Genomic DNA, 23,594 nt, shown 5'->3' on the forward strand with positions numbered 1-23,594 from the left:
TCTGCCGCCTCCTACTGGTGGAGTCGGAAATAACTAACCCTCTGACATAGACTTTGGCAGTTTCCCAAAGGACGAAGGGGCTACTAACCGAGCCTGAGTTAATGTCTAGGAATGGCCGAAATTCCCTAGAGAAGTACTCCACAAACGTATTATTCTTGAGGATAAAGGGATCCATTCGCCAGTGCCTCGGGCCCACTATAGTGTCCTTAATCTTAACCAACAGGTACACTGGAGCTGGTAATTGGAGATGGTAATATTACCAGTCATACAAGTCTAGGGTTTCTACGGGGGTCAGAAAAAAATCAATCCTGGTGTGACATTGGAAAAAAACATAAAATTCCTGCCTGTCGGGTGGAGACACCTCCAGACGTCCACCAACCCTAACTCCATACACAGATCCACTAATTGTTTAGTTTGTACAGATATCCTTTGGGCAACCTGTCTACTGTGGATGCATAAGACAATTAAAATCTCCCCCTTTAAAAAAGAGAGAAATAAGGAAGGAGGGGTCAAATATCAAGGTAAGCTAGCCAGTAATATTAGAAATGATGGTAAAGTTTCTTTCAATACATAAGAAACAAATGAGAGGCAAAAGTAGAGGTTTGACCGCTCCAAATTGATGCTGAAAGGCTAGTGATGGGAGATAAGGAAATAGCTGAAGAACGTAATAAATACTTTGTGTCAGTCTTCACAGTGGAAGACATTAGTAATATCCTAACAATTAAGGAGAGTCAAGGGGCAGAGTTGGTGGCCACTACAAAGGAGAAAGTACATGATTAGCTAAAAGGTCTAAAAACTGATAAATCTCCTGGCCCATCCTAGAGTTCTGAGTGAGGTGGCTGAAGAAATAGTGGAGGCATTGGTTGTGATCTTTCAAAAATCACTGAAGTCAGGAAAAGTCGCAAACGATTGGAAAATGGCTGTTGTTACCCCCTTGTTTAAGGATCAAGACAAAAGATGGAAAATTAGAGGAAAATTTGCCTAACCTCGACTGTTGGTAAAATTCTAGAATCTATCGTTAAGGATGAGATTTCTAAATTCTTGGAAGTGCAGAGTCAAATTAGAACAAGTCAGCATGGATTTAGTAAGGGGAGGTCATGCCTGACAATCCTGTTAGATTTCTTTGAAGAGGTAACAAGTATGTTAGACCAGGGAAACCCAGTGGATGTAATCTACCTAGACTTCCAAAAGGCCTTTGATAAGGTGCCTCATGGGAGGCTGCTGAATAAGTTGAGGGCTCATGGTGTTTGAGGTGAGCTACTGGCATGGATTGAGGATTGGCTGCCTGACAGAGGGCAGAGAGTTAGGATAAAAGGTTCTTATTTTGGAATGGCAGCCGGTGACAAGTGGTGTCCCGCAGGGTTCAGTGTTGGGGCCCTAGCTGTTCACTTTATATATTAATGATCGGGATTTAGGAACTGGGGGCATTCTGGTGAAGTTCGTTGATGATACAAAGTTAGTTTAACAGGCAGGTATTTCTGAGAAGGTGGGAAGGCTGCAGAAAGATTTAGACAATTTAGAAGAATGGTCCAAGAAATGGCTGATGAAATTCAGTGTGAGCAAATGCGAGATCTTGCACTTTAGAAAAAAGAACATAAGCATGAAGTATTTTACAAATGGTGAAAAAATTCATAAAGCCAAGCTACAAAGAGATCTGGGAATACTATTCAGGATTCTCTAAAGGTTGACTTGCAGATTGAGTCCGTGGTTAAGAAAGCAAATGTAATGTTGCCATTTATTTCAAGAGGGTTAGAATGTAAAAGCAGTGAGGTGCTACTAAGACTTTATAGAGATCTGGTTAGACCCCATTTCGAATACTGGTGTCTAGTTTTGGGCCCCATACCTCAGAAAGGACATATTGGTACTGGACTGTGTCCAGCGGAGATTCACATGGATGATCCCTGGAATGGTAGGCCTAACATAGGATGAACAGCTGAGGATCCTGGGATTGCAATCATTAGAGTTGAAAAGGTTGAGGGGAGATCTAATAGAAACTTACACGATAATGCATGGACAGGGTGGACGCTGAGAAATTGTTTCCGCCAGGCTGGGATACTAGGACTCATGGGCACAGCCTTAGAATTAGAGGGGTCAATTTAGAATGGAAATGAGGAGACATTTCTTCAGCCAGAGACCGGTGGGCTTGTGGAATTCACTGCCATGTAATGCAGTGAAAGCTGAGCGTTGAATGTCTTCAAGGCAGAGATTGATAAATTCTTAATCTCACAAGGAATTAAGGGATCCGAAGAGAGTGTGGGTAAGTGGCATTGAAATGCCCATCAGCCATGATAGAATGGTGGAGTGGACTCGATGGGCCAAATGGCCTTACTTCCACTCCTATTTCCTATGTTTTAGGGATATGCTGGGACTCGAGATTGATCAATTTAGAGAACGCATCTACTCGAAATTTGAGGGGATGGTCCAGAGGGCAATAGACATTTAAAACACCATATTCTTTCTCGCTTATCAGGGCTTTGAGGATTACAAACCTCCCGTGTTTGTCTATAACACATTCCAGTAACTTAAATGGGAGATTCCTCCTAACCAATATATCCACTCCCCTACTTCTAGTATGAAAAGATGAAAGGTAAATCCAATCAAAGCCATTCTGCTGTCATTTCAAATGCTCCCTATTACCCTTCTGTAATAAAGCAATATCCACCTTTTCCTTTCTAAGACTTTAGAGTACCTTCTTCCTCTTAATTGGTGAGTGACTCCCCTTGATATTCCAGGTACACCATTTAATCAAATCATTAGCCATAACCTTCCCAGTAACATTTAGATTCCAGAGAGGAACAACTCAAATTACAAATCACCCAGCCTTAGTATCGCAAGATCCATCGAACATAAAAACTACATAAACTAAAGCCACTACTGTCAACAAACTTATAAAGCTATCAAAGGTTATATACAACAAAAACCAGAAAAACAAATCAACATATAAAGTGCCAATGGTGCTGAAAAGGTGAACTCACCCCCTGCCCAAAGGAGGCATCTACACACCCCAGGACCCAACTTTCCATCCTGCTGCCAATACTGCAGCCAGGGCATTTAAATACCTGAACCAGGCATAAACAGCTCGTAAGTTGGCATCTAGACGTCCAACCATTTTCCCTCCTCCTAGCTAGAGCCACACCACAAACGCAAGTAAAAAAGAAAGAAAATACACCATGAAATGACAATGTGACCAAAGAAAGTTTGAAAAAAAAGAGAAAGTACCTCACCCTTCTTTTGGTATAACTTAACTTAGAAATTGAAAGTACACTTTCCACCTGCCCCTGAGCATAGTTTAGACTAGATTATTATCAATTAGAAAAAGGGAAAGAAAGCCCCAACCAGACTTTTTTTTTAAAAAGAAAAACAGAGACATATCCAAACAACACTACTACTTGTACATACTTAATTGTTTAGATTAAGTTAATTTGTCCTCAAAGTCACTTGCCTTCTCCGATGTGTGAAAGAGATGTACAGATCCATCTAAGGTGATCCAAAACACCACCGGATACCTCAGAATCCCAAGATCCCTCAGTCTTCTCTTGACATTCTCATAGGAGTTTCTTTTCCACATCACCACCTCTGAGAAGTCCTGGAAGAATGTGATCTTCAAGCCCTTGTAAACTAGGGCCTTTGGATCCTTCCCTTGGACTCTGGAAGCCTCCACGATTCTCTCCTTATCTCTGTTGTGATGAAACCGCACAAAGATAGGCCTGGATCCTATACTTGGAGGAGCCAATATCAGCTTCCACCACTGCGACTCCGTGTTCTACCTCATCCAGGCAAAAGTGAGGACTGCAGATGCTGATGATTAGAGTCAAGATTAGAGTGGTGCTGGAAATGCACAGCAGGTCAGGCAGCATCTGAGGAACAGGAAAATCGATATTTCGGGTAGGAGCCCTTCATCAGGAATGAGCCCTCATTCTTGATGAAGGGTTCCTGCCCAAAACGTTGATTTTCCTGTTCCTTGGACGCCGCCTGACCTGCTGTGCATTTCCAGCACCACTCTAACCTTGGTTCTACCTCATCCGTCCTTTTCTCCAGGTCTCCCAGCTGCTGTTCATGTTTCTGTAACATGATAGAGGTGGGGCCCAGCTTCTCCTTGATCTGTTTACCCAACATCTCGCGAGATTTTGCGAGCTCCTTCTCCAGCACCTGGTAAGAAATAGAGTCTGAGTATCCTACAGCCTGGGCCGCGGGCCCGGCTTCGGACACCTCCTTCCTTTTTTGGCATCCCTGGATGGCGAAAACCAAGGAAGTTGTGCTTTGACCGTTTCCACGACATTTCCAGAGTCCCAGGATATCGCAATGGTCAGGGTAGGGTGGGATAGGAGGTTGTCCCACTTGCGATGTCCTGTGGGGCTCTGCAAGGTGATCTTCCTAAATCGCCACCATCTTGGATCCCATTAGTTTTTTTATTTTAATCTTTAGCCTGTTTACTATTGCTTAGTGATTTGTGGACATAGCTCCTTAAATCTCACTGGCCTGTTCTTAACTTGTCATCATTTAAATATTACTCAGTTCTTTTTTTTTCCAAACTTACCTCCCATTTGCTTGTGTTGAAATCCTTCTGTTCCTAGATTGCCATCAATCTTTATATAACATGTTGCAAATGTGCATATATGGTCTCTATTGCAACATCAAAGTCATTAATAAGTATGAACACAGGTCATTGTGAACTTTTATTTTACAATTCATTCATGGAATGTAGCATTGCTGACTAAGTCAGTATTTAAAGGCCCTCTCCACTTGTCCTGAACTGAAATGGCTTGCTCGGCCATTTCAGAGGGCATTTAAGATTCAACAATGCTGTCTGAAGTCACATATTGGGCCAGGCATGGATGGCAGATTTTCTTCCTTACAGGGCATTATGTGAACCAGATGGGTTTTAAAATAATAATCACCATTGGGTTTGCTTTTAAGTTTTGCATTCAAATATCACCATTCTGTCATTAGTGGGATTTGAACTCAAGTTTCCAGAGCATTACCCTGTGTTTCTGGATTACCAGTGACATTACCACTATGTTATTGCCTCTCCCCTGCTTGGCACATCCTTCCGATTCAAAACATACCCATTATCCTCATTCTCTCATTTACCTTTAATCTTCCAATCCAGGGAGTCATTTCTCTTCACTTTTTCATGTGCTTTAATTTTAGCAAGCAGTCTTTTATGGAGAACCTTATCAAATGGCTCTGGAATTCCGTAAATACTAATTCTTTGGATATTTTCCCTGACTATTACTTGAGTATTCTTTGTAAAATGAGCCTAACCCGAACTGGTTGTCCATCGTGTCTTCACTGTCAAGTAGTCAGAATCAAAACTCTTTCAAGACTGCTTTAATGCAGCTGGACAGTGTTTTTTGATTAGATTAGATTACCTACAGTATGGAAACAGGCCCTTCAGCTCAACAAGTCCACACTGACCCTCCAAAGAGTAATCCACCCAGACCCATTCCCCTACCCTATATTTTCCCCTGAATACAGGCAATTTAGCATGGCCAATCCACCTAACCGGCACATTTTTGGACTATAGGAGGAAACCTATCTGGTATCTGTTGTATGATGGAACTTCATACAGCTACCTTGGTAGATCAGGTAAATTTGCAGCCATTAACCTTCTTTTAGGTTGTGATCTAAGGGACTTGACTGGCCTGATATGGCAGAGAGAAATGACATGGTAGGTTAATGAGAAGAGGCTTTGTTCTTAAATAAGATGTAGTTTATTCCATGATAGCAATCAGCTACTGGTTGCATTAATAAGACTGACATTTGGCACTGGGGCTATAAGGAAGTCACAGATAGTCGGTCTGTTTCCTTTGAGATCCAGAGTTGTTTTGCCTTCCTGCTCCATTCAACATCACTAACATTGGGTGGTGTTTAATGGTCTCCTCATAATTAACCTTTCCAGAGCCCTAGCATGTTATATACAAGTATCTAACGATTCACTTGCAAAAAAAAAATTCCTGGTCGTTAAAGCATCGCCCTGTCTTGCTATTCCTGGGGATGACAATATTTATTGTTGAACAGGCAGCTCTGTGGTATCTAGGTCAAAATTATTTCCTACAAAGCGAAAGTAATTATACATATTATGAGTTGACCCTAGATGTAGTACGCCAATTCGTTACTGTTCCAGATGGGCTATCACAAGCTGTTAGAGTGAGGAAGGATGAAGTAGCTTCTCTTCTTTATTCACTAACAAGATTACAACAAGGTTAATTTAAGAAGATTCCTTTCCTTGTGGATCCCTTTCTCCTGAACCCAAATGTTTTAGAAGGAGCCAATTTAACCAGGTTTTTATTAATTTACAAAATGTTTATTAATTAATTACCATGTGTGGAAAGAAGTCCTAATTTAACACCTATACGCAAAATAGAAATAAGAGATGAGTACAAAATGCCAAAAGTTTTTTTTTAATGTTACAGAGATCATTTTCTGAATTGTTTGGGAAGGCCAGATAAGGTGATATTGCAGTTATTTTTCTGTTGTACTCGTAATTTTGCTGTCAAGTTAAACAGAAGATTTTAGGGAATTCTTGGTTTTTCAGCATGATGGAAGTTATTTGATTCTCAACATTGCATTTTCTCATGCCATACAGTTATATTGTGGATTATATTTCTCGATGGATTATTGTAATTGGTACTAGGAGCAATGGTCTCCGTTTCTGATGAACCAGTGAGCTGGGCTAAATTAGAACCAAACACAAACGAGGCTGATGTTGAATGTGCTTTGGAAAAAGGTATGACGACAATAGCTACATTTCTGAAAATGGAAGGAACACTGCTGTACCCAGCATTACAAACATTGAATAATCTTGACATTACATATTATTGAAGTATTACCAACAACATTTAAACTAACCAATGGTAAAATTCAGATCAGATCCATTTTGCAAGCTGCCATTTTTTTAAATTTGCAATTTAAATAAAAATAAAATTAGGTTGTCAAAACAGTCTTTGGCTGTTCACATTGGCCTGATCTGTTTCAGAATATACCTTATCCTCTACTATTTGTTGAAGGTTATGCCATCTAACAGTCAGATATCGGACTGCAGAGTCAAACACATACAAAAATGAGGAACATTTACAACCATTTGCTAGTTTATAAACAACTGGCATCATATTTTCAAGCCAGGAAGGTGAATTCTTCTGTCAACTGTTTCTCGATTAATTGTCACCTTGGGTAAGATCCTTGGTCTGAGTCAAAGAGCTCCAAATTTTATAACAATTTGTGGGGTCCAAATTGACCTTGTGTGATACCATAAACTGGCCTCCTGCTCAAAACCTGACCTGCTACTCAATTCCATTTGCTTCAATAATTGTCAGGTCGAACATAAAGCAGGCCTTCTTTGGGACATAATCATGTTTAAATAATATCTCATCAATCTGTTCAGAGATGTTATTACATACTTGTAGTGCAGGTGGAGTTTGAACCCAGTTCTCCTAACTCAGAGGGAGGAGTGTTACCACTGCACCACAAGGACCTCAGTGTCCTTTTGTATGCAATTGCTGGAAATATGGCTTTACAGAAACAAGAGCATCTGACATATAATGTTCCTACACTTGTAAAGCAGCATTTCATCTGACTTATGAGTATAATAATTAAAAGCATTGCTCTGTCTTTATGCATTCAAGTTGTTAAATGAAATGTTTGACTAATTTTTTTTGTGCAAATCCTCCTCTGCTTATACTTTGCTATTGTTTATTCCAACTGTTACATTTGTGTTTTGCATGCATGTCTAGTAAATCATTGTTTAATTTGTAGGTTCAACATGCCTCATGATGATAGCTTCAAATGCAAAGAGGCAGGAATGAAACACCAGTTCCACGTGATGGCTCCAACCTTGAACTACCATACCAGCCCATGGACCTGGTCCAAGTGTAGCCGTAAATATATCACCGACTTTCTGGAGTATGTTTGTTTTAGTTACTCTCCTTGGTTTAATCTTCCAGTGTGTTGAAACGATACATATCACATGAGGTGTAGTTTGGGGTAGACCTGAACGAGTACAATTTATCTAGCTGTTTGCAGACAGTGTAATTGGCCAAAAGCCCCTGAAGTTGTCACACACATTTATCAGTGATGGCTTTTATCTTGACAAAATAATCTCTGTTCCTTTGCATGTTTTTGCTGGGCAAAAGGTATCATAGCAACTGCAGAGATGGATTTTCATTGCTATGAAGCTGAGCACTAGCTGCCTTAAAAAGCCTCTTTTCAAGATGGGAAATGTCATTTATAATTAGATTTTCCCCAGACATGACCCTTTGATCTTTTCCCCCTGTGCTCTCTTGATTGTGAACCTTTTACATAAGCTATCCACGTTGATGAGGGAAACTTGGCATCACTTCATTCTTTGATAGATCGGTGCTAAGTTCTTTTGAAATACAACGGGCATTTAAGGACTGATAACAATTAAAAGTACAACAAAGTTACATGCAAATGGGACATTTCAGGTCTATCCATAACATGGTAGTCTGCATTTCTGCTTCTCCCTAGAGTGTAACAGGTCAGTGCGCTGACAGTGGTCGAGAGGTGAACCTGTTATCAGGCTTCCAACATTGTGAAATGATTGCAAGATTGTACAAGATTTAAGCCCTTTGTATATCCCCCTTTCTCTCTGTGGGAAATAAAACCATTTCCAATCATTACTTTTTCACTGTGCAATGGCTGAGTTCAAGAGCTCTGGGAACATGGTATTTAATGTGTCTAAACTTTGGGAGGAGATTTGTAGCTGGGGTGCTCGTTGTGGTTCTGTTCGCTGAGCTGGGAGTTTTTGTTGCAAACGTTTTGTCCCCTTTCTAAGTGACAACCTCAGTGCTTGGGAGCCTCCTGTGAAGCGCTTCTGTGATGTTTCCTCCGGCATTTATAGTGGCTTGTCTCTGCCGCTTCCGGTACAGAAAAGCCACACACACAGACCAAGTCCTGAACTACGAAAGCAACCACCCCAACACACTCAAACGAAGTTGCATCAGGACACTATTCAAAAGGGCCACAACACACTGCAGTACACCAGAACTGCAAAAAGAGGAAGAAGAACACCTATAACAAGGTATTCACCAAAAACGGATACCCGCGCAATTTCATCAACAGATGCCTAAGGGAAAGACAATGGAATGAGGACATGCCACAACCCAAAGGACTGGCCACACTACCATACATCAGGAGCATTTCTGAACTGACAGCCAGACTGCTGCGACCACAAAGACTCATAACAGCACACAAACCAACAGCCACGCTCAGACAACAACTCACCAGGACAAAGGACCCAATACCCAGCATGAGCAAAACCAACGTAGTGTACAAAATCCCACGCAAGGACTGTACAAAACACTACATAGGACAAACAGGAAGACAGCTAACAACCTGCATCCACGAACACCAACTAGCCACGAAACAACACGACCTGCTATCCTTAGTAGCCACACACACAGATGACAAACAACATGAATTCGACTGGGACAACACTATTATTATCGGGCAAGCCAAACAGAGAACAGCAAGGGAATTCCTAGAGGCATGGCACTCATCCACTGATTCTATCAACAAACACATCGACCTGGACCCAATATACTGGCCACTGCAGCGGACAGCAACTGACAACCGGAAGCAGCAGAGACAAGCCACTATAAATGCCGGAGGAAACATCACAGAAGCGCTTCACAGGAGGCTCCCAAGCACTGAAGATGTCACCTAGAAAGGGGACGAAACGTTTGCAACAAAAACTCCCAGCTCGGCGAACAGAACCACAACATTTAATGTGTCTCTTTGATATTATGATGTGACTGGCAACTGCTTCAACATATTGGACGATGATACTCATCATCCTTTTATTAAAAAATGCCCGGTCTAGCTATAAGATTTCCCAAATTAAAAGCAAACACCATTCTTCCAACTTTCTCTCCTCTCTTTATTTGAAGGTTTGAATTACACTGGAGTACCACACATTGGCACCATGCACTTTCTGGCATTTTGGTCAAGTTTCCATTTCTCACCTGAATCAGTGCTGGTGACCTGTTTGCAAAGTGCAGTGCAGCCAAACACGACTATTTTTTCACCCTTGACATCTGTGTACATTCTCTTTACAGCAGAGGTCACTGGATGTCCTTCAACCTTGGGAACCTTTTCAATTGTAATAAAAATGTATTGCATGCATTACCTATATACTGGAACTTGGCAGCATGAGTAACATTGATTCTCCTGCTGCTTGGATGCTGCCTGACCTGTTGTGCTTTTCCAGCACACCACTCTCAACTTTGATCTCCAGCATCTGCAATCTTCACTTTCTCCTAGCATTAGTAGCACCTTGGCTGAGAATAACTGACTTGGCAGTGCAGTTAAATCAGGTACTTTCTATGTCCTGTGGCTTAATGGCCCATGAAGTTCTGTTATCACCTTCTGGACATTTTTTCCCTAATGATTCTTAGTGATGCTAACCTTTTTAGCTATATGTAAGATAATATATTAGAAAAAGCATCAGGAAATGTATCTACATGAAAGCCAATACAATTATTGAAGATAACAGCAAGGGAGTCAATGCATTTTCTGCACAAGTAGGTGTTTTAAAACAATTTTAGTTTGTTTTTGAACCTTCACTGGGAGGATAATGTGAAGTAGTTGAAGGATTCAGATGAACTGATAGGCTGTGATACCCCTTCCATACTATCGACCACCTTTTTACTAATGAATTCGATGGTTGCTTCTATAAGCTAAGAAGGTTTCATGAACTTTTACAATATGGTAAAGGGAAAGATGCCGTCCATGCCAATTAATCACTGCATGTCAGTCTAATCTGTGCTCATTGAGACTCCCTGGAGTAGGGTTTCAACTCCACACCCTCTCGCTCTCAGTTGGAAAAATGCCAAAGAACAAGAGGGTCATGCTGAGAGTTTACGTGAAGATCAAAAATGCACTTTCCTTAGACCTTACAATCAACTTCCCTGTAGGGAAGAGACTGAGAGGAAAATACTTCCCCAGTGGGTGAAAAGACAAGTAAAAATTGGATTGCCCCAGATCATTCTTGAGGGCCTTTTGGAAGCTGGTTCAAAAGATACTTTGGCAGAGATGAGACCAAGCTGTGGTAGTTGGTACTGGCTTGCACATGAATGTTGATCAAGTGGATCAATTGTTGGAGGCAAAGCTTTCCACAATGTCTACCATGTGTTTCAGAGATCACCATCTTATCTTCAGCAGCAATGCTGAGCAAATGCTAAGTGTTGCTTTAAGGTACGAGTGTCCCTTTAAGTAGCATTGGGAATCGATCTCAAATCCTTGTTTAGCTCCAAGTAACTGCTCACTGTCTGTGGAGTTCATTAGCTGGAGCAGTCATCACACAGTCTCTTTAATGAATGTTAGCAGGCATTGTAATAGTCAGCTTGATAAAACTCTAGTGTGGTAGTCCCTGGCTTTAATTCAGTTTAAGGTTCCATCTTGGCCACCTCTTTGCCCCTTCAGAGCCTAACATATTTGTCAAAAATCTTTCCAACTTTACGTGCCTCAGCCTGGCCCTTTTTAATATGCAGCTGTCTACTGTATTAGTTAGGAAATAGGATATGTGAAACCGTGGATGGAATGCTTCGAAATCTGTGACTTTTTCCACATTGGAGAGCAAGAGCAGTGGCTGCATCACCATTTCCTCACCTCCACCATCCAGCATTCTGACTCGGGAACCTCATTGTGCCAGTTAACATCCTAGAACTGCCTCCCTATCAGAGGAATGCCTTAATCAGCACAAAAGTGGTTTTAGGAAGAATGGTCCACCACAGCCCCCTCAAGGGCTGGCCTCATCTATATCCCCAAAAAGGAATATTTAAAAATAGCTGAAATGATAAAAAGGCAAGAATCCCATTTGATATTGTCATTGTTTATAAATGAAGACCCTCAGAATTGGAATTTTAATGATTGCAACAGCTTGACCAGCAGATTGTGCTGGTATGAATTATTATGTATATTGAAATGCAGACAAGCATCTCTTTCTGATATTTGGCCTGCAGGTTTAGCATGGGCCAGCTAGTAATTAGTATTTTACATTAGACTCAATCTGGCCAGCGCATGATTTATGACGTTACTACATGTTATCGGCATTTCTGTCATCCAGAATTCCAAGAGAATTGAATTGGATTGAATTGAATTGAATTTATTGTCACGTGTACCGAGGCACAGTGAAAAGCTTTGTCTTGCGAGCAATATAGGCATATCACACAGTTAAGTAGCATAGATAAATAAATAATAAGTAAACAGTGGCAAAAATACAGGTACAGGTGAATGTTAAGAGTTTGTGAGGCCACTCAGTGGATAGAAATTGTTACCAAACCAGCTGGTGCGTGTGTTCAGGCTTCTGTACCTTTTCCCCGATGGGAGAGGTTGTAGAAAAGCGTTGCCAGGGTGGGATGAATCTTTGAGAATGCTGCCGGCCTTTCCTTGACAGATGTGTATGTCGAAAAGATTCTGCATTCGCGACAAATGCTTTGAATGCCTTGTGCGCTCTTTTAATTATTTTACCCCCCTGCCCTCCTCTCCCACCTATAGACCCAACAAATGATCATGATATTTGACTTTAAAAGCTGACAGACTTGCCCTGTATGTTTCTAGCACTGGATATGGAGAATGCCTGCTTGATGAGCCAGTAACAAGGAGCTATGACCTTCCAGTCCAGTTACCCGGTCAAATCTATGATGTGAACAAACAATGCGAACTAATGTTCGGTGCTGGGTCGCAAGTTTGCCCGTACATGGTGAGTTATTTTATAACTTTTTGCTTAGTGAATGTGTAAATGTTGTTATGCAGGCGACTATATAAAACCAAGAGGGGAGAAATTATATGAGGGTCACACAGTTATGGGACAACAGTGCTGTCTGAACCCAGGGGATTCATGGAAGTCTGTGCAGCATTGTGAGAGGTGACATTCCATGAATGAATTTTTCTCCCTATAGAGTGGCATTTCGGCATACACTAATATTTGATATGGTGGGAACATTTAATGCTGCTGAGCACGTGCAAGAATTCTTGAACTATTTCTTATGGTCAAGAGTTATGTATGTACAGTTATTCACAAAAAAAAAGGAAATGAATTAATGTGAGCACAGGTATGGCAAGGTTAAGTTTGATTCAACTATTGCTCTAATGTCTCAGTCAGTCTTTGAGGGATAGTTTTGATAACCACAGTGCCACCTCTTGTGTTAATAGAATTATAATGGAATTGAAATAGAACCATAATGCCTGTAAACCTATCCACTGCATCTTTATTCACTTTGTTTCATTCAACTTTTTCTTCCTCCTTCCCAACCCAATTTCCTTGCTCTCCCAGAGATGCCAATCTCCATCCTTTACTGTTTACCTGAGAACCTATCGCTAATGCCTCAATATTATTTAATAATCCAATTTAAAAAACATGTCTTTGGTGTTAAAGGCAGTAATTTTAGATGGCATTGCAGTCAGGTCCCTACCTGTCCTCTGGCAGCTATGTAAATGCATTTTCCAATCAAGGTCATGCTTTGCAATCTGGAACAGAGCTCCTTGCTGAGTCCTCCTTCCTGAAGCCTCTTCCTTTCCTTTCCCCAGCCCAGTGCCTGCTGAGGCCAATTGTAATACCCCAGGAGATGAGGAGGGAACCATTTGATTTAGTAGGAAGGGTATGGGCTGGGGACCCAATCAACCTCTTGACACCATTCCTAGAAAATCACAGGCAGGAAGGATGGAGAGTACCCTGCTTTTGCGGAGTCCAATTGAGACCCTTAAAGTCATCCTCCTCCTAATCCCACTGCTTCCCACACTTGCCTCTCTATCTAGGGATCTCTCCTACAGTGTAACTCTGGCAATGGGCACCACTCTTGGTTCTGCTGTTGAGACTAGAGAGTTGCTGACCTCTAATCGGTGGGCACCTCTTGGGGATGGGATCTCTGCCGTACTCAGGGCTGAATGAATTGGGACTTCTGATGCTATCCAGATAAGTTCCTGGTTCCTAATGATTATGTCAGATCTCCTCACGATAATGGAGCAGGGTTCCCACTTGTTATCCAATGAGTAAGCAAGACCTCTATCCCACAGTAACTTCTCCCTGAGGTGTGTAGTTGGATAAGTGGATGGATGGATACATGTGAGCGCTGGATTTTATTTCTTTTCCAGAACCTCAGAGTTGCAAGATTGTACAATGTGATCAACAGCCGCTGACATTGAGACATGTTCATTAGTGTAGATTGCATGGGCCAGTAATTTTCATTCTTAATGGTTGACCCAAGCATTCTTGTATCCTGCAGCTACCAATGAGATACCATTGAATAGCTGCTACATTTATGTCTTTTAAAAAAAAGAGTTACTTGCAGATCTCCTTTATCTTTTGCTCCAGATTTGCATTTCATTGCCAGTGTCAGAGGAGATTAGAGTGTAGAGTACCTGAGGCAATAAGTGGACATCATCAGGTGAAATGTCCTCAATGTCATTGGAAGGTGTCAGTACTGCCTCAAATGGCTCAGTGCTAATTGGCAATGGAGAAGCTAGGAGGACCGAGTTAGAAATTGCAGAGATTAGAGCTGAGGTAGTTAAAGACACAACTGTCAGTGGAGAAATGAAACGAACCAGAGACGAACAAAGGCCAGAACTGGAGGAATGTAGAATTCTCAGCAGGTTGCAAGCCTGGAGGAAACAATGGAGATGGCTAGGAGCACAAGTCAAGCCAAACGGGGACAATGTTAGCTCTCAGTAATGGGTGGGCTTGGTTTGGTTTGGAATTAATTTCAAACCCAGCCACCTCGAAAGCTATCCACATGCAATTGTAATGGAGGTTGGATAAGGTACACGTGGACTGATTAGCTGTTTAGATATCGGACAGTTGTTGAAACTGTAGAAAGAACCTATGTGCCCCTATTACAGTGCGGATTTGTGTTTTTTCAACTGAATGCATACTGACATGCTAAGAAATTCAGTAGGAAGGGAGGAAGGCCGTAGAGTAGATGCCTTTACAGCACTGCATGTGGAGTAGGGAGTGTAGAGTGTACAAAATCTAAACCTGTAAATTGATTACTTATAATCTTGCCACAAAATCATCCCTAAATACAGCATCCCATCATGAACTTCCCCACATGATCCATTGGATTTCCTGATTTTCTTGCAATCACTGAGCCCTATAATTATGTTGCACAACCCCGTCCAGGGCATTCTGTATCCTGCTCTTACCCCTGCCACTCAGTCACCTTGCCAGTCATTGGCAGCCAAGTTAGCAGCTGAATGGAAAATAAATTCAAGCATACCTCCGACTTAAAAACTCAGTATTGTGAGGGATCACTCACTTTTGACCAGAATTCCTCCTGCTCTGAACCGACACTACAGTGAATATCAAGGTCACTCTTCTTGTCAGAGGTATTTGTCAAGTCATATAACATGGAAACAGACCCTTCATCCAACTAGTCCGCAGTGACCAGACATCCCAATCTGACTTAGTTCCATTCGCCAGCACCTGGCCCATATCCTCTGCACCCTTCCTATTCATCAACCCACCCAGATGCCTTTTAAATGCTGTAAATGCGCCAGCCTGCACCATATGCTCTGGCAACTCATTCCATACATGCACCACTGTCTGCATGAAAATATTGCACTCTCAATTTTCCCTCTCACCATAAACCTCTGCCCTCTAGTTTTGGACTCCCCCAACATAGGAAAAAGGCCTTGGCTTATCACGTTAAAAATCACACACCATCAGGTTATAGCCCAACAGGTTTAATTGGAAGCACACTAGCTTTCGGTTCATCGTTCCTTCATCAGGTGGTAGTGGAGGGCTCAATCCTAACACACAGAATTTATAGCAAAAATTTACAGTGTGATGTAACTGAAATTATATATTGAAAAATTGATTGTCTGTTAAGTCTTAAGAAAGACAATCAATTTTTCAACGTATAATTTCAGTTACATCACACTAAACTTTTGCGATAAATTCTGTGTGTTAGGATTGAGCCCTCCACTACCACCTGATGAAGGAGCAACGCTCCGAAAGCTAGTGCTTCCAATTAAACCTGTTGGACTATAACCTGGTGTTGTGTAATTTTTAACTTTGTACACCCCAGTCCAATACCACCATCTCCAAATCTTGGCTTATCACCCTATCCATGCCCTTTGATTTTATAAACTCTTTAAATCATTGCTCAGCCTCTGATACTCGGGGAAAGAGCCTCAGCCTATTCAGCCTCTCCCTATAGCTCAAACCCTCCAGTCCTGGCAATGTTCTTGTAAACCTTTTCTCCACCCTCTCAAGTTTAATGACATCCTTCCTGTAGCAGGCCGACCAGAATTGTATGCTGTATTCTAAAAAATGGTCATACCAATGTTCGTGCTGCAACATGACATCCCAAGCTCTATGCTCAATGTTCTGACCAATGAAGGCAAGCATGCCAAACATCTTTGTGACCCCGTCTACCTGCAACTCCACTTTCAAGGAATTATGCACTGCACTCCAATATCTTTGTGTTCGGCAATACTGCCCAGGGCTCTACCATTAAGTGTATATGTCCTGCCCTGGTTTGCCTTCCCAAAATGCAACATCTCACATTTATCTAAATTAAACTCCAACTGCCATTCCTCAACCTATTGACCCATCTGATCAAGGTCTCTTTGCACTGTGAGGTACTTTTCCCCACTATTCTGGTGTCATCTGCAAACTTACTAACCATGCCTGCTATGTTCACATCCAGATCATTTATTTAAATGACGAAAAGCAGTGAACCCAGCACTGATCCTTATGGCATGCTGCTGGTCACAGGCTTCCAGTCTGAAAAGCAACCCTTCACCACCACACCCTGTCTTCTACCTTCAGGCCAGTTTTGTATCGAGTTGACCTCTCCCCATGTGATCTAACTTACGAACCAGTCCACCATACAGAACCTTGTCGAATGCTTGCTGAAGTCCATATAGACAACTCTTACCACTCTGCCTTCATCAATTGTCATCTCTTTAAAGAAAACTCAGTCAAGTTAGTGAGACAAAATTAGGGCATAAGGACAATCTCTAATCTGTCCTTACATTTCCAAATACATGTAAATCCTGTCCCTCAGAATCCCCTCCAACAACTTATCCACCATTGACATATGACGTGCCAGTTGATAGTTTCCTGGCTTTTTCTTACAGTCTTTCTTAAATAATGGCACCATATTGCCAACCTCCAATAATCCCGCACCTCTCCTGTGGCTGTAGATTATACAAACTTCTCAGTAAGGGGCCTGACAATTTCTTCCCAAAAAAGAGAAAATGCTGGAAAATCTCAGCAAGTCTGGCAGCATCTGTAAGGAGAGAAAACAGCTGATGTTTCGAGTCTAACTGACCCTTTGACAATTTCTTCCCTAGCCTCCCACAAAGTTCTGTAAAATGCCTGATCATAGACCCATCTGCTTCTATACATTTTAAGATTGCCAATGCTACCACCTGTGTCACAAAAGCTCTTTCAAGACCTCATGATGTTTATTTCCCCAAGTTCCTTAGTTTCCCTGTCTTTCTCCACAGTAGATACCGACATGAATACCTGTTTCATATCACACCCAAACTGTTGTAGTTTCACACATAGATGGCTATGTTGTTCTTTAAGGGGTGAAAATGTGTTGCTGGAAAAGTGCAGCAGGTCAGGCAGCATCCAAGGACCAGGAAATTCGACGTTTCGGGCATAAGCCCTTCTTCAGGAGGGCTTTAAGGGGCCCAATTCTCTCCCTAGTTATTCTTTTGCCTGTGATGACCTTATAGAATCTCTCTGGATTCTCCTTAATCCTATTTGCAAAAGCTATTTCATGTCTTCTTTTTGCCCTCTTGGGTATCCTCCTGCTGCCCTTATACTTCTATCGGGATTCACTCAATCCCATCTGCCATACGCCTCCTTTTTCTTGACCAGAGCCTTAATTTCTCTGGTCACCTACCATTTCCTACATCTACCAGCCTTGCCCTTCACATTAGCAGGAACATACTGTTTCTGAACCCTCCTTATCTCATTGTTAAAGGCCTCCCACTTCTCAACTTTTCCAGTGAAAATAGATCAAAGTTGTATCATAGATCTTGGCTTCCCCTACAAAAACTATGTTGTTATGCTGTTGTGAATAAATTTCTCTGTAGGAGTAATTAAGTCATTTTGCCAAAGCTTTTTATTTATCACAAGTACTAAACAACTTGCTTCAGGGTCAATCTGAGTATTGGAAAGAACAAATATGGATTACAGCCCAAAACCACAGCCACCATGTTCAATGTATTTGACGAATTCAAAAATCTGATTGGGAGATCACTGTGTACCACATGTTTTTGCAGATGTTTCTTTGTGGAACCTCCTGCTGGAATTACAGAGAAATTCTGGCAGATTTGCAAGTTTAAGTTCAAATTTCTATTTGGATGGGTGCGCACCCAGCTGTTACTCTCTGGCATATGCCAGAATGCTGTGGGTTGCTGTATCCATGTCAATTAAAGTGACCGGATTGGTGATAATTAAGGTGTTGTCCCCACACATACCATATGCTCATGACTTTAAATTGTTTTTCACTGTGACGCTGACCATGTTTGTGTGCAATTAATGTAACCTCTGGCAAGAAAAGGAATTTATAGCTTGATTTTAAAATAATTGATCTTTAAAAAGTGGTATTTTTCAGAAGTTGGTCTTTACAATAGTGATAGTGTTCATCTGTTTCACCTGTGATGGGTTGTCATCAACAGCAAAACACTTTCAACTGAGGGCCTTGCAGCCTTTCAGAGTGACTGACTGTACAGCATTATTCAGAATGAGTGTTCTCTCTGATGTTCTAATTGTTATTTGTCACCTCCCCCACCCTGCTCCTGCCCGACCGAAAATATCATTAACCCAATACTTTGCCAGCATTTCACTACTGTTCATGGAATCTTGCTGTGCCTCAAATTAACTGTTGTATTTCCCTACATTCAAGCAGCAACTGCATTTCAGAAATAATTAATTGGCTGTCATGCAAATTTAGAGGTCATGAGGTTCATAACCTACATGAGAAGGGAAAATTCTTTGTTTAAATACCGTATGTAAATGTCAGACCTTTTCAGTGCTACTTGTTGCTTAAACAAATTGTCCAAATTCTTATTTTAAATTGGTCTTTGTCATGCCTTTGGGGAAGAAAAAGCAATCAAAACACACAGAGTGATATTAGAATTCAAAGCACAAATTGCAAATGGATGCTTTACATCTGAAATAAATACTTCAACTGCTGTAAATACTCAGGCAGCAGCTGGGGTGAAGGAAACAGGGCTTCAGATTTATGAGTTTATTGTCCAATAAAAACAAAAGCAAATATATTGTGTTGGAATTAAAGACAAGACTGAAATGGAGCTTAATATGTGAAGTACTGATGCCACTTTGAGCATTAATTGTTTCCTGGCAGAATACGATCTACATGTCACAGGTAAGCATAACTTGGGAACATGTGGTCAAAAGCATTTCCCTTGAGCATATCAAACTTTTATATTTTGCAGAATAGTGCATTCAGTCAGGCTATTGCTTTTAATAAGTTGAACAATCATGACGTTGAATTTATACAATATATTTTTGTGCTTTCAAAAATAGATGGAGAGTTACCACATTAACTCATTCTTTACACAGAAACAATGTAAGCGACTATGGTGCACGAGTGTGGAAGGGGTACACAGAGGTTGCCGGACACAGCACATGCCACTGGCTGATGGAACTGACTGTGGTCATGGAATGGTAAGCTCCCAAGAGCCAGTATTCTGAAGGTGAAGGATGTTTTTATATCAGACACTTTGGTTCAAGGGGAACTGATGTCTGTGAGCTGCTCTGAAACTGTGGGAACACTATAAATTCCCCTTTTTAATACCTGCAAATGCAAATTGATATAAGGAGGAATTTTCAGCCAGCTCAGGGTGTAGCTCTGAGAATTGTAGCTGAATTGACATTGTATCTTAAAATAGATTAGATTCCCCACAGTGTGGAAAAGGCCCTTTGGCCCAACAACTCCACACCGACCCTTTGAAGAGTAAGCCACCCAGACCCATTTCCCCCTGACTAATGCACCTAACACTATTGGCAATTTAGCATGGCCAATTCACCTGAACTGCACATCTTTGGACTGTGGGAGGAAACCCACGCAGACATGGGAAGAGTGTGCAAACGTCACACAGGCAGTCACCTGAAGCTGGAATCGAACTTGGGACCCTGATGCTGTAGGGTAGCAGTGCTAACCACTGAGCCACCATGCCACTCGGTGTGGTGGAAACTAATAATATGTTATTGATACTTCTGGGAGCTTGGATTCTGAAATAAAGGTAAATTGCTTTCCATTTTCAGTACTATGAAGTTCTGCCTTTTTCTTTAAAAAGATGGGTCAACGTCTTTAGAGCAGTGAATTTACAACTGCCTTTATAAGAAAGCATGCTGGGGAGCTTTCTAAGTGAAACTTTTATGGCCTACAGCAAAGACAGATAGCCAGAGGCCACAAATGGGTTGAGTTCAGAAGAAAATATCCACCTCACCTGAAAGACAGAGTTTTTTTGAGTTTAAGTAAGTCTTCAGATCATCAGAGCTGGAAAGGAGTCTTCCTGTTTTAGCAGCCTCAGAGTCAAGGAAAAGTCAGGACGTTAGCCTGTGTCTGTACCACCCATGGAGGGCAGTAGCACATAGAGTCCTGTCTGGTGAATATGCAAGATTGTTCCAAAAAGAAATGCTTCTGACCTTGTTAGTTCAGTAAGAAATATTAAAATGAGGTTAGGAGCGATACTTCATGGTAGATATTTCACTGGGGTTGAGTATCTGTAAAGGATATTTCAGGGGAAAAAAGGTTGAACCTTTTCGGTGTTTATGACAATATCTTTCTAAATTGTATACATTTAGCTTTATTTTCTTTTTGTGTACTGAGCTTACTTTCTTAAAAGTGCATTAACAGCCTGGTGTGAATATGTGCAGTGTCTGATCACAATGTTAACCAATTGCCAAGATAAAAACCTATAGTCTTTCAAGCCAGATTTCACTCGAAGATCTCTCTTATTCAGTATTGCTATCAGTCAGGATCATTACAGTTCACAGCCAGGTTTGGATAAACCTCTATCAGCCATGCTCAATATTATTATTGCACTTGATCTATTAAAACAAAGGCAATGCATTTTCAGGTGTGTGAATGTTTTCTGGGCTGCGAAGTAATGAGAGAATTTGTGTTAGCAAAGTATGTCACTGATCAAAAAGTAGTATTTACCTTGTGTTGTGATTAAACAGTGATGAGAGGTGCTATCAGTTATCACCAGGGAATCAGATGAGGGAACATGGAAAAACAGTTTGGTTTTACAGGGGTAACTTTCTGCTCAGCTGGGCTGATGTGCAGGTGCAGTCTGAGTACAGGTGGTTAAGTAAATTGAGCTTGTGGGCAGTGTGTATGTTTTGGGTGAGTTCTCCTATGATCTTAAATCACAGGCCCAGAAGTATACAGGAATATTTATGTTAATATTCAGTGCAATTTTCTGGTTATGTGGAATTCTTAAATGAGGAATGAATCTTGTTATTTCTGGTGCACAGTACCTTTTTAGTGTTCTGTTAAATGGCAAATGTTCTCATTATTTCTGATTGTTCTTAATAATATGTATGTTTAGAATAGCTTTGGGAAACTTTTTTTTTTCATTTCATGACTCCCTTCTTGAAAAAGTCAATTAAACTCTAACAAAGATTACAGTGATGTTTGAAGAAGTTTTCAAAAGTAGAATGTCTTGTTGTGGGAAAGCTAAGCAGGTCAGGCAACATCTGTGGAGGCAAATCAGAGTTAACGTTTCAAGTCGAGTGACCCTTCCTCTCAACTCTTAACTTTGATTTCTCTCCATAGATGCTGCCAGACCTGCTGAGCTTTTCTAGCAATTTCTGTTTTGGTTTCTGATTTACAGCATCCGCAATTGATTCAGTTTTTATTGAGTTATCATGTCATGTTGTTTTGATCAGAGCTGATAGCCAGTGTTCTGTTTGTCTGTCTTTCAGGATATCTGTTGACTTCTACACCCCCTACAGTGATAGACTGTTGTCTCTCCCCTAAACACTAGTCACTGTGCAGATGTATCCATGTCCTACAGTAACAGCGCTGCTGTAGAATACAGTCAAGTGTTGCTGTCCATCATGTGTGGCCTACAGTTGGAGCACTGTTGCCTGTCATAACCTTGCTGTCTGCCCTACAAGCACAGAGCAGTTTTGAAGAATGGTCACTGGACCCGAAACATTGACTGTGCTTTTTCTCCACAGACCTGCTGAGTTTCTCCAGAAATTTCTGTTTTAAGGGCAGTGCTGCAGTCAGTGCCTGGTCCACAGAAACAGTGTTACTGTCCGTCATGCATGGCCTATAGTGACAGAGAAAGGTAGGGGTGAGAAGCCTCATATTCCAGGCAAAACAGTCCCCAACACCGCTTAAAGATATGCAGCTGATGCACTGAACTTCAAATACCCCCTGTTGACTATTTTTTTGCCATCGCTTAACAGAATAATTGAAACACTTGACATGCCTCAGAAATCTACGCATTTTATAAAGTGTAAAGTTGAACATTAAGCTCCAAGAGGTGGATCTTATCAATCACCAGTTTCAAGAATGGATTTGCTGATTTGTTCTGTTTAAGGCACCTTTACTCACCACTCACTGATCTAAGCTGCAGCAGTGCTCCAATTGGAACCACCACCTGCCGTTTAAGGAGAAGGAAAACCAGGGTCCACGGCCTCGATTATCAACTGGTCTCCATTGGAAAGGTGTAAGGTACTGCTTGCTGCCATGCCCTGTGGGTACCTAACCTGTCAGCCCTCAATGTGTGAGCCTGCACCTGAAATTGGCTATGTCACTCCTGCATCTCGTCTGCCCATCGAACCAGACAAAAGTCTCCACCTTCAAATATGGGAGGGAGGCCTGAAGGTCAGAAAACTGAGTACTACCATCAGTGAAACGTGCGTTGACAGCAACTTTTATTTAAATAGTACCTTTAAGATAGCAAAAGATCCCAAGGCAAATCATGGCATTGTTAGATAGAATTTTCCCCCGTGTTACGTATGGACGTATTTGTATAGGTGCCAAAAAACTTGGTTACATGAGAAGAGGAAGGTAAAGAGTTTAGGGAAATTCAAAATTCAGAGCCAGCAGCTGAATCCTTATTAGCCAGCTGCAGGGGCAGGAAGTCAGAAGTCATAATTGGAGGAAAACAAATTTCTCAAATGGTGACACTGTTACGGGAGATTGCAGAATTTAGGATCCCATAAAGCAGTGAATGCAATTCATTGGTCAGAACATTGAATATAGGAATTGGGACATCATGTTGCAGCTGTGCAGAACCTTGGGGAGGCCATTTATAGAATACTGTACAATTCTGGTCTCCCATCTATAGGAAGGATGTTGTTAAACTTGAGAGGATGCAGAAAAGATTTACAAGGATGTTGTTGGGATTGGAGGGTTTGACTTATAGGGAGAAGCTGAATAAGCTGGAGCTTTTTCCCTTGGAGTGTTGGAGGCTGAGAGGTGACCTAAGAGGTTTATAAAATCATGAGGGGCATGGATAGGATGAACAACCAGGCTCTTTTTCCTAGTGTGGGGGAATCCAAAACTAGAGGACATGGGTTGAGATGAGAGGGGAAAGATTTAAAAAGGACCAGAGGACTAACTTGA

At 41.4% G+C, this 23,594-nt stretch overlaps 1 protein-coding gene across 6 annotated transcripts in view; it reads left to right on the top strand.

Moving 5' to 3' along the window:
- The window catches only part of LOC132824993 (A disintegrin and metalloproteinase with thrombospondin motifs 20-like), a 383,141-nt gene that overhangs the window by 155,207 nt on the left and 204,340 nt on the right, over positions 1-23,594 (top strand). For all 6 annotated transcript variants that reach the window (XM_060839950.1, XM_060839951.1, XM_060839954.1 and 3 more), the window contains 3 exons: positions 7,756-7,902; positions 12,580-12,721; positions 19,565-19,669. In XM_060839950.1, coding sequence (XP_060695933.1) covers positions 7,756-7,902; positions 12,580-12,721; positions 19,565-19,669 — 394 coding nt within the window. The remainder of the gene's footprint in view (positions 1-7,755; positions 7,903-12,579; positions 12,722-19,564; positions 19,670-23,594) is intronic.

This window comes from Hemiscyllium ocellatum, chromosome 19, assembly GCF_020745735.1.
Source record: "Hemiscyllium ocellatum isolate sHemOce1 chromosome 19, sHemOce1.pat.X.cur, whole genome shotgun sequence".
Taxonomy (NCBI): Eukaryota; Metazoa; Chordata; class Chondrichthyes; order Orectolobiformes; family Hemiscylliidae; genus Hemiscyllium; species Hemiscyllium ocellatum.